Source organism: Notothenia rossii (genome assembly GCF_949606895.1).
Source record: "Notothenia rossii genome assembly, chromosome: 2".
Classification (NCBI taxonomy): domain Eukaryota; kingdom Metazoa; phylum Chordata; class Actinopteri; order Perciformes; family Nototheniidae; genus Notothenia; species Notothenia rossii.
This window is the reverse complement of record NC_136904.1, coordinates 40,556,347-40,568,882: the sequence shown is the minus strand read 5'-3', so window position 1 is coordinate 40,568,882 and position 12,536 is coordinate 40,556,347. Positions and strand designations below refer to the sequence as shown.

Genomic DNA, 12,536 nt, shown 5'->3' with positions numbered 1-12,536 from the left:
TAATGGAGGGCACTCATCTCTCTGGATTTGGCTATTAGCGTATTTGACAACTTTTAGGCCATAACGTTTTAAATAAGGCCTATTGAAGTGACCGTACTAGGTAGTTGATTTAGCTAAAAAAGTATTTGCTGATTGCCATTGAGTCTTTTACAATGTACATCAATGGGAACAAATGGGAACAGCATTTGACCACAAGGGAACTGTGCTCCAATGTCCAGCCTACTTCCTGGGGGTTTTAGCCAATCATGAAACTTCCATTACAAAGCCAAGATGGCAGTCAGTGAGTGCAATACGTTGACTGTACTCAACAACAAGATCAGAAGTTCGCAATTTAAACACACTGCAACACTCTGAGACTAAAACTGGACATGTAAATGTCCTAAAGGATTGATTAGTTCAAAATGTCTCCCGTTAAACAGAAAAAACAGCAATCTGCAAGCCCTAAAACCAAACGATCATTTTAACTGCAACATTTACAACTATAACCGTCAGTACACCAACTTGAAATCAATACAATTTAATCTAACATCATTTCAGCAGCTTAAATCTATGTCCAGCTCAAGGGCTTTGCAGAGTAGACGGGGGTTTTATGACCATGTGTGGTTACTTTATTGTCTGTGAGATATATCATAATCCCCACTGCTCACCACAGTCCAAGAGGTGTCATCCAGCCAACTGTTCCTGCACCTGTCCAAGAAGTGTGTGACAACAACTTCAAATGGAGCAGATCAAAGTCAGCCGTGATTCATGAGGAACAAGCAAAAAGGACGTCGGACGACAAGTAGAAAACCTTTTAATTTGAGGACTTGTCAGACATTGTTCTCATTCATAACACTCCGTTCGATGTCTCACTATGGGATGCGCCTCAACGCGTATGCACCAGAAGCATCAATCTCATTACGCCAATCCTGATTGGCTGGTGATCTTGACGCCAACGTCAGGGAATCCACCAACCCTATAAGTAGCTTGCGCCACGACGCAGGCGTCATTCAAACACCTCTTCTCGCTTCGGAGCACATCTCGAGAAAGATCAGTAGCTAGCTAGCTTAACGGTCCACAGACTGATTTACGAAGCTAACCTTCGGTCGACGGACGCTCGCCAGCTACTTTTGCTTCGCACGGGAATTCCCTTTATTAACACTCCAGTTAATATCAGAATCTACCCTGCCGGTTTTTTCCAACGGATAACGGTAAGGTTTTTGGATTTTTTCCCGCAAACGGTAACACGCCTGTTGCTCGTTTGTCCCTTCTACGCCGCACCAAGGCTAGCTAGGATGGACTCTTCCCTCCCTCACACCAGAGGAGACGGAGTGTCGGAGGCTCGGCTCTGCGGCTGCGGGCTGAAGATATCGAGTACTGACTCACACCAGGTCTGCTCGTCTTGCCTCGGGCTGCAACATGCCCAGGAGGCTATCGACACCCCGGCGCGTGCGGGCATTGTTCCCGCTTTACCGCCAAAAGCCGCCGCCGACGGCTAGCACGCCAAGCTAGCATGCCGGTCCGAGACCTCCTCATGCCTGTAAACTCGCCGGCCGGCGAGCAGGGCATGTGGCGACCGCCACGGGTGCCGGGTCCCGCGCTGTGTCAAGCTGGGACTCGGTGGCGGCGGCAGCCGCGGGAAGGGGGCCCCGTGCTGTGTCAAGCTGGGGCTCCCAACTGGACCTCACCATGGTCTCACCCGCGGAGGATGTTCTGGAGCTGGACTATGAGGAGGAGGAAGGAGAATACGCCCCGGAGTTTCTTCTTTCCGACTCAGACGAGGGCGAAGATGACATCTTCGTCTCGTCTGCCCAGGCTGCCAAGCCTGGGGCCATGTCCGCCTCCCCGGGCGAAGGCGAGCCACCGCTCCCCCGCCTCAGCATGGACCTGCAGGCCGTGTGCCAACGCGCTGCATCCAAGCTGGACATCCCCTGGCCTGAAGCGGCCAGAGAGCCCTCCAGGTCTAGATACGAGGGAAAGAACTTGCCCCAAGCCGCGAGGCTGACCAGTCAACTTCTCCCCGTATTTCCAGAGCTGCTGGACGAGGTGTCGGTCTCCTGGAGAGACCGCCCCTTCAGCAGCAAGGCCCCAATCCAGGGAGCCTCCTCTCTGGACTGTGAGGGCATGGAGAAGCTCGGGTTACTCCGCATGCCTCCTATGGAGCCGCTTGTGGCAGCCCACCTCCAACCACGGTTGTCGGCGGCCCCGAGCAGGAACCCCACACTGCCGACAAAGGCGGACCGGTTCCAGTCCGCAATGACTGAACGGGCCTACAAAGCGGCTGCTTTGTCCGTCAGGGCGCTGAATGTCTCCTCCATGCTAACCGCGTACCAAGCGGAGCTGTGTGCGGACATGACGGTGAAACCTGAACCGGCCGTGTGGGAGGAGATCATGGCGATCACAGACATTTGCCTCCGCGTACAGCGCTGTGCAGTCCAGGCCACAGGCAAATCGCTAGGGATGATGGTGGTGCAGGAGAGAGCCAGATGGCTGAACCTGACAAACCTCCCCGACCGGGAAAAGGAGGACGTGTTGGACATGCCAATCGTCCCTGAGGGCATATTCGGCTCCGCTCTTGCCTCCATGCAACAACGGTGTGAGGCCAAGAATAAGGAGGATGAAGCTCTCCAGCTTTGCCTCCCTCGGAAAGCCCAGCCGCCGCCCCCAACGGTCCTGCGACGGACCTTCTCCCAGGCTACCCCGCACTCGGCCCTGTTCAAGGTCCCGAGATGGCAGAAGCCACAGCCCGCCCCCGGTCTCCCACCGAGACACGAGGCGCGGACGAATTGGCCAAGAAAGTCCCCGGTCCCGGCAGCAGCCACACAGGCGCCGCCGACCCAGACTTTCAGTCACCAGGCGAGGAAGAAGAAGAGGGCAGCCTGACAGCCTTCCCTCCCCCCCTCGGGGAAAGGGCTGGAGGTTTCCTGTTCTCTTTCAGCCCTGGATCGTGTTCCGCACGTATCCAGCACCCATGTGTTTCCGGGGGACAACCATGCTCCCGCCTTCCCGCCGCCTCGGGTGATGACTGCACGTCATCCTCCAGTTCGCGCCATGAGGGAAGCAGACTTCACAACACTGACAACAGTTCCTGCCAGTCGTTCAAGTCACACAAACACACACAAGGGTCTAAAAATAAAATGTTTGCCACTGTTGCTTCCAGGCTTAAAGCCAAGGGCACAGTCGAAAATATTAAAAAGACAAATAATAATGTCAATAAACAAACGGAGTCAGAGCGGCTTCTATTCCAAATATTTCCTCGTTCCCAAACGGGGAGGGAATGGAATTCGCCCCATCCTAGATTTAAGGGCTCTGAACGGGTATCTCAGAAAATACAAATTCCGGATGCTCACTCACACATCCCTGCTGCGTCTCGTGCGTCAGGACGATTGGTTCACATCAATCGACCTGAAAGACGCGTATTTTCACATCCCAGTATATTATCCACACAGGAAATATCTGAGGTTCGCTTTTCAGGGTGTCTGTTACGAGTACAGAGTGCTTCCCTTCGGTCTGTCTCAGCCCACGGGTGTTTGTGCGATGTACGGAAGCAGCGATAGCCCCGTTAAGACAACAGGGTATTCGCCTGGCAACCTATTTAGACGACTGGCTCCTTCTGGCACAGTCGGAGCAGGAGGCTATTATGCAGACGAATATCCTCATGAAACACCTGCTCGACCTGGGTTTTGTAATAAACACAGAAAAGAGCATGTTGTCCCCAGCCCAGTCGGTGCTCTTCCTGGGCTTACGCCTGAGCTCGGTGCCCTTCACAGCCCGCCTGTCAGCGGAGAGAGTGAGAGCCTTCAGGGCTTGCCTCGCTCGTTTCCAGCCACGCAAATATGTTCTCTTCAGATCGTGTCTGCGGTTACTGGGGCTCATGGCGTCAGCCATCCTAGTAGTACGTCTGGGCCGCTTACACATGAGGGAATTTCAGCGCTGGGTAGCTGCCCTCAGACTAAACCCCGCGCGTCACTGTGCACTGCGTAACGGCGCTACGCCACTGGCTGCACCCAACTTTCCTGGTGCGAGGCGTGCCTATGGGTGCTGTCTTATCGCGGAAGGTGGTCACCACGGACGCATGTCTGACGGGCTGGGGGGGCATATACGAAGGTCGACCTGTGAGGGGTCTCTGGAGCAGAGACCTCCAACGGTCACACATAAATTATCTGGAGCTCTTAGCGGTGTTTCTCACCCTAAGACGCTTTCTGCCTTTTCTCAGGGGACATCATGTCCTCGTGAGGACAGACAACACGACCACAATATCGTATATAAACCGCCAAGGGGGTTTGCGTTCTCTACAGTTACACATGCTGGCACGCAAACTGATCTTATGGAGCTGCGGACGTCTCCTCTCTCTGAGAGCGACACACGTACCAGGAGTGATGAACCTCGGGGCAGATCTGCTGTCCAGAGGTGCACCACTATACGCAGACTGGACTCTACATCCAACGATTGTGAGTCAGCTGTGGGTGCGTTACGGCCGGGCCGCGGTAGATCTGTTCGCATCAAAAGAAAATGCTCAATGTCAGCTGTTCTTTTCAATGCGCGATCTAAATGCACCGTTAGGCGTGGACGCGCTCGCGCACGTTTGGCCCCCGGCCCTTCTGTACGCGTTCCCACCCCTGGCTCTAATACCTCCAACTCTGGCCAGAGTGAGAGAACAACGCCACACACTGATCCTGATAGCTCCACACTGGCCTGCAATGTACTGGCTGGCGGAGATATATCAGCTGCTGTGCGGACAGCCGTGGCAGCTCCCGCTACGCAGGGACATACTATCTCAGGCGGGGGGGATGATTTTTCACACACACCCAGAGCGCCTGGCGCTATGGGCCTGGCCCGTGAGTGGTATAACCTGAGTACAGTGGGGCTCCCTCAGGAAGTGATAAACACTATTCAGAGTGCAAGGGCTTCCTCCACCAGGTCTCTCTATGACTGTAAGTGGAGGGTGTTTGAGGAGTGGTGTCTTCAAAAGAAACACATCTCTTTTCAATGCCCTGTCGGTGTGATTCTATCATTTCTACAGGATCTGATTGATAAACACAGAGCTTTCTCCACGATCAAAGTGTACCTGGCTGCTATTGCCGCATGCCATGTGGGCTTTGGGGGAAAGACGGCTAGCCAACATCCCTTGGTCTGCCGTTTTATGAAAGGGGCTCGCCGGCTCCTCCCCGTTTCCAGGTCATTGGTGCCCCTGTGGGACTTGACAGTGGTTTTAGATGGGCTCGCTCGAGCTCCATTTGAACCCCTGGAAGACGCTGACATGAAGCACCTGTCACTGAAGACAGTGTTGTTACTGGCTCTGGCATCTGCCAAACGAGTCAGTGATATTCACGCGCTCTCTGTGCATCCTTCGTGTACTCAGTTTGCCCCGGGGCAAACGAGAGTATTGCTGAAGCCCAACCCGGCCTTTGTGCCTAAGGTGGTTGGCTCATGCACTCCCATTGACCTTGAGGCATTTCCTTCACCGCTAGGTTCCTCTGGGGAACAGCGGCCGAATTTGCTTTGCCCGGTTCGTGCTTTGCGCACTTATATGGACAGGTCGAAAGAGTTTCGGTGCAATGACCAACTCTTTGTATCTTGGGCTAACCCTCATAAGGGCAAGCCCGTTACCAGGCAACGGCTCTCCCACTGGATTGTGGAGGCGATTGCTCTGGCTTATACGAGCCAGGGTTTGCAGGCACCAACGGGCCTGCGCGCTCATTCTACTCGTGGATTGGCTACATCCTGGGCTTTGTTCAAGGGTGTTTCCATTCAAGACATTTGTGCAGCAGCGAGCTGGTCCTCGCCGCTCACTTTTGTCCGCTTTTACAGGCTAGATGTTTCTGCTCCAAGTGTGGCCCGCGCAGTACTGGGCCCCGTATTGGGACAGGGTTCTACCTGTTAAGTTCTGTTTTTGTGTTGGTGATTTTCGAGATAAGCATGTCTGGCAATGCGGGAGTCTCAATATCCCATAGTGAGACATCGAATGGAGTGTTATGAATGAGAACTATAGGTTACTTACGTAACCCCAGTTCTCAGAGTAACATGAAGTGAGATGTCTCACCTGACGGCCCTTCTTGCTGAGGCGAAGCGAGAAGAGGTGCTTATTTTGAATGACGCCTGCGTCGTGGCGCAAGCTACTTATAGGGTTGGTGGATTCCCTGACGTTGGCGTCAAGATCACCAGCCAATCAGGATTGGCGTAATGAGATTGATGCTTCTGGTGCATACGCGTTGAGGCGCATCCCATAGTGAGACATCTCACTTCATGTTACTCTGAGAACTGGGGTTACGTAAGTAACCTATAGTTTTCAGTGCGCTGGACAGACTGTGTTAGTCTTGACGAGACAACCTTGTAATGTCAACATTCGTTGAGGTTTAAAGACCATTACATCTGACAGTGGAATTGTGACATCACACACACACACACACACACACACACACACACACACACACACACACACACACACACACACACACACACACACACACACACACACACACACACACACACACACACACACACACACACACACACACACACACACACACACACACACACACACACACACACACACACACACACACACACACCTCGGCAGCGCTGCTCATGCTGTCCAGACCCTCGCTGGCTCGCACCAACAGAAGGTAGCGATGCTGGTCGCTCTCGTAGTCAATAGGACGGGTCAGGCTGATTTCACCGGTCTCTGCTGAGATGGAGAAGAGGCTGCTGGGATTGATGAGAAGGCTGTAGCTGATTGGTTTCTTCTGGAAGGACACAGCAGGGGTGACTAGGAATCTGGGGACACATGGAGAGCGAATTGACTGAGTGTGCAGAACAGAGTTGGGTAGAAAAGAGCAGAGTATATACAGTACATCTGAATGGACTTGATTTGAACCCAAACCCACATAGACCTTTTCCCGACTCATAACCCCAACTTCTTATCAAAAAGAGACCTATTCTGCTCATTTCCACGTTCATATTTTTATGTTGTGCCTGTGTACAGTGATTACATTACATATCATTTGTTAGACGCTTTTTTTATATATATGAAGTGTCTCAGGGACACAACGACATGCTGACTGGGGTTTGAACCTGTGCTCCCCTGATCCCAACACCAAGGCACAGGCACAACCCACTGCACCACACGCCTCCCTAGTGGCGGTGCTTCCCTTATTTACAGATTTTTAAGATGTGTTAAACTTTTAGTCCAAACACTGAAAACTATGTGAAGTTTATGCAGCAAAGCATAAATGTTATTGTGAATCACAATATTGCCTGTAACTAAAAATCCACTTCCTATGCAGTGGTCAGCTTAACACACGTCCTGCATTATTAATGGAAGTTGTTGGCTGCGGTGCACGCAGGCTGTTGCGTTCCACGATTCTGAGAGGAGACATGCATGTTAATTGGTTTAGTGCCGGGTTAGGCTTATATGATGCCAATGCAGTTGCACTTAAATTGATAGTTCCTGTTCTTGCAGAATCTTTTAGTTTGTGAGATCATAGTAAAATGCACTTTGTTGTTTTGGAGTGTGTCAACTAAATGAAATGTACTGGCATGTTGTATCACCTCCTGGGCAGTGGCCGATAATGATTACACTTTAAGCCAGAGGTTGTTGGGTGGGAAAAAATGGCCTCAAAGTAGGGAATTGCCAGCTCACTACAGAAGAGAAAAGTACATATGTGTACCCTTAAAAGAAAATAAATAGATTAGAATGAAGTACACTGAATTGTAATAGACAAATTAATGTTGGTGACTGTAAAAGAGTATAAAGGGCAAAGTAAATGTGCCTCAAATTCAAAAGAAGATCCAAGCAGAGCTGATATTAGTGTTATTTTATACAAATAATTCATCAAATACAATAACTATACCTTTATGATACAAATTGCATTGCAACCATTGGTGGACCGTGCATTTTCAAGCATTGTAATTAATAATATATTGTTATAATAATAATATTTTTTCGTTATTTTACTATCTTAACCTCAGTAAAGGATCTGAGATTGTATTTGAGTGCAACAAATCCTATTTAACTAAACATTGCATCAGGTTTAAAATAAATATTCATTTGTACAGCATAATTGTTAAATAATGCCAAACTTTGATCATATCCTGCATTACCACATGATCCAAATGTGGCAAAGTCTTAAAGGTCATTAGAGGAGAGAAGGATAGATTAGATTTAAATATCTGAGAGCTAAGTGACCTGAAGATTGTAGTACAGTAAAGTACTTATCTGTACAGTATGTCCACCAGCAGAGTACAGGTGTAAGATGCTGAGTATTAGTCGTTGCTTGTTATTTATGAGACGTGCTTTCTAACCCTTACACCATTCCCCTGATGAAGTCTGTGTAAACAACCTACTGGAATATCCACTTTAGTAGTTTGCCAAATGTGTCAGTCACATAAAAGCAGCTGGAGGCAGATAATGAGACCAATCCAAGGACACTACTCATAACTGTACCACTTTAGGCAGTCCGGAGGCTGTGGCTGTGTGTGTGTGTGTGTGTGTGTGTGTGTGTGTGTGTGTGTGTGTGTGTGTGTGTGTGTGTGTGTGTGTGTGTGTGTGTGTGTGTGTGTGTGTGTGTGTGTGCGTGCGTGCGTGTGTAAGATATGCAGGCATACACAGTTTCAAGTGTAAAGGCATTCATGCATAAGCGCACTGATACACTACGCGTTACATTCATCACGAAACCACTGCATTAATTCAACACTGTGTGTGCATGTGCGTGTGTGTGTGTGTGTGTGTGTGTGTGTGTGTGTGTGTGTGAATCAAGTTTCGAAGGCAATGCTTTTACTCGTGTGCTGAATATCATCTATTCAGCAGTCTGTGAAATATGAAGATATGTTAGCACCTCCAAAAAAGAAAGAAATATGATGTGTGCACATCAAATTTCTGTGATGGATTCATCTGATTATTCATCCAGCCATGTGAGACTAATGTTCATCTGAGTGGAGATCAATCATGTCATGTCTAAAGCTGGGTATACACACATTTTAGGAATGTTGTTTCAACAGCCATTGGACTATGCTAGACCAGGGGTCGGCAACCTTTTTCATATGAAGTGCCATTTAAAAAGAAATGTTTATCAGCGTGCCAACGATCGAGAATTATCAACAGGGGGGGGGGGGTTGAGGAGCTTGACGCTCGTCAACTATCAGCCTCGCTGCGGGGAAGCAGTGTGTGGACATCATGTCAGCGCAACTTACATGATGTCAAATTTAACAAACACATTTAAACAATTGGTTTAAACGACATACTAATAAGGGCGATCGTCCGTTCTGTGATTTTCCACAGCACACATGTTATGATATTAGGTTCATGCAGAGTGAGATGAGGTCGCTGTCCCTTTAAGAGAGAGAGAGAGAGAGGGGGGGGGGGGTGTGGCTTGTGCATGTGTGTTTGTGGATGGTAGAGCGACAGTGAGGGAACGTGTATGTTTCTGGAAGTGAAACGAGGCAGCAGAAAAACAGAGGTCTGTGATGTATTTTGTGAAACAGAAGAACAGCTAAATAAATGCAACGGCGTCCCAAGAAGAGCTCACCTCTCTCCAGTCATTTAAGCTAAAGTTGGTTATTGAACCTGAAGCTTGTTACTTCTGCCCTCCTCGACTACGGTCTGGGAGCCGACAGGAAAGTTCAACACACAGATGGCCAGTCCGCCCCTTTGTAGCATATTATTTCGATGAGAGATGAGCAGATCGCCACTGGGCTTTCAACTAAATACACAGCCACGCAAAAACTGCGGCATTTGTACAGCTCCTTATGGGTACTGCAATTAGTGATGTGCTTTCCTCCGTGGTGAAACGATCAGCACTGCACCACAGAGGAAAGCGGCAGAAAGTCACCTGGAGTTAAAGAGAGCGGGGCTGCGTTACGTGCATGCCTTCCTTCTGCAGGTAACGGGGAGACGCGCTCTGGCGGCGGTCTCGTTCAGGATCCGAAAATACAATTTAAATATTTTTGCACACTTATTCTTAGTGTGCCACTGGTTACGGTGGCACGCGTGCCAGGGGTTGCCGACCCCTGTGCTAGACTCTTACCTCTATTGATACGTGTCAATAAAGACTTTGTTGAAGCTCAAAGGCAGGTTTAAGTTTCTCACTGGTGATCTGCAACGTTACCCAATACGTTTCCCAATAATGCTAACAGTCATTAGTGCCAAGTTGACCCTATGTTCTAAAAGAAAAAAAGAAAATGTATTGAATGGACTTGCAAGTGACTAGAAGATAGCTAGAGAGTGTGGCTAGGTCATTTTGAAGAGATACTTTGAGGTAAGCTAGCTACGTTTTAGTGTATTGATTATATTATAGAAACAAAGGAGTCCACCTAAGGTGTTTCAGGCAGGGGGGGGAGTGTGTGGAAGAAAAATTTCCTCTGGAGGGAACTTTGGGATTTTAGCCTTTGCAGACCATTTACTGTTCATGCACAGAAATCTATATAACACAGCGAGGGAAGTGAAAACCTCAAAAGCAGAATAGGGCCTCTTTAAATAATCGACTTGATACTTTATGTCATCTGTGGGGGGCCTGATGAAAGCAGACCAACACTTCTAACATTTCAGAAATGAATATCCAACAGCTGAACATGATCAGCCCTCACTCCCCCTTGTAAGCTGTTTCTTAAAAGGACGGCCAACAAAGCCAACATTTTATCGGACTCCTAAATAAGTCTTGATCAAAATAGTCAAGTGTATTTATGTGTGCACAGATGCATAAACATCTGTTATATGAACCTCTCTATGTGGATATCTAAAGAAGAAATTCATGTAAACATCTTTGTTTTGTGTTTCAGGCCCCAATATATCATCTGGAGGCCACAGATAGGACAGGCTTTTTAAAACACATCACGTATCCAAGTGTTTGTAAACTCACGGCTGTCCTTCAGGGGTGTTTTCAGGTATGGCGATGGTGAAGGAGGCGTTGGTGAACTGGGGGGGCCTGGCCCCCGCCACCACAGAGACCACCACAGGGGCACTGCGGCTCCCCAGCCGGTCGGCAGCCACTACGGTCAGCAGGTACTCCCTGTCCCGCTGCAGGGGGAGGCCGGTGGTCCGCACCTGGCCGTTCTTCCTGTCCACCTCGAAACGACCTTCACCGCCTGCAGACAGAAGCAATAGGTTTGATGATAACATTACATTCCAACTCCAGAACTGTTTGTTTGCTTTCTAAAAGTTCAACACTTTGTATAGAAAGGCTATGATCTAAATCATTGGCATTGATGAGGAGTAGTGACATGCATGTCCCCGTTTGACTATTTATTTGTGTAATGAAATACCAAAACTGCAATTATCTTTAGGCAATACAACATGAATTATGTCTGTTTTCATTTAACATTGCTTCTCCACTGTAAACATCCTCTCTTTGATTCTTATCTGACAGGGAAAGATATGACTACTTTTTAGAGAACTGTTCAGGCTGCTCATACTCCCATGAGCTGCAGGTTGAAGACTGGTTGAGTTGTTATGATGTCAAATCAACAGTTTACACAAAAGGTTCATTATTTTTGGACCAGTGCTCAAGTTGATGAAATTAATTTAAAAAGAAAAGGTGAAAAATGATGGGCATTGATTTTATTTTGTTTATATATGACCTGAAAAGTAATGGGCATATTTTTGTATAGCTTTATTTGGGTGGCATTTTATGTTGGCATGTAAATGTTTTGTAACTATGTTCTTATACTCTTAGATCACATGTACAAAGTGAATGTTTTTTTTTCTGTTGCAAATTACAAATTGAAAATTAAAAACAAACATTCTCCCTATAACAGATTTGCTGAAGTTCAACTTCTTCCATTCTGAAATAAATGGTAACTTTCAAATCTATGCTTTCAGTTCAGCTACCAAACACTGATCAGGGCAACTTTGGATATATTTAGTGAAATATGGAATCGCGATAGAAGAAAGGCAATACGTTCACATGTTTTTGTGAATATTTGTATACTGTAATGTTCTTTTAATCTTTTATTTGACATGTCAATTTAACTTCTTATGTTTATATAAATATTGGGCATTCTTAATTTAACTTGTGTCAAAATAAAAGTTGTATTCTATTATGTGTTTTGTCTTCTTAATATACGTATCATATTAAAAGCAATGAGTTGGCAAGTATTTTGAGGTTATGTTTTAAGATAGCTGTACATGTAATTAAATCATGTATTTGCAGAATGGTGCTAAGTAGCGCCTTTCTCACGAAATAACCAGCAGATAAAACACAGATGCACAGAGTCATGTCAGGACACATGTTGAGTTTTGGAAGAACGTGATATTTTTCTTTCGGACTTCTTTCTGTGGTTCCAAACTGAGGAGGTTTTTTAGCAAAAATGAAAGAATAGCACATAATGGCCCTGTGGAAGCATAACAGACTGCTTAGGTTTCATCTCAGAGTCCAGCAGTGCAAGAGGACTAAAAGGCGAGGGTCTGTTTCAAATCTGTTGCCTCAGAAGCTGTCAAAAATATTGTAAATTCATGCTGGGCAAGTGCCAATTAAGCGCTTTATATGACCGGACAGCCAAGTTGTTGAAATGTGAAATACAAAGAACAGCGAGACTGTGATGTTAAAATTAATGAACTGTAT

At 47.5% G+C, this 12,536-nt stretch overlaps 1 protein-coding gene across 1 annotated transcript in view; it reads right to left on the bottom strand.

Moving 5' to 3' along the window:
• The window catches only part of LOC307030058 (neural-cadherin-like), a 597,902-nt gene that overhangs the window by 399,276 nt on the left and 186,090 nt on the right, over nucleotides 1–12,536 (bottom strand). Inside the window, 2 exon segments of the mRNA XM_079666281.1 lie at nucleotides 6,552–6,756; nucleotides 10,836–11,061. Coding sequence (XP_079522407.1) covers nucleotides 6,552–6,756; nucleotides 10,836–11,061 — 431 coding nt within the window.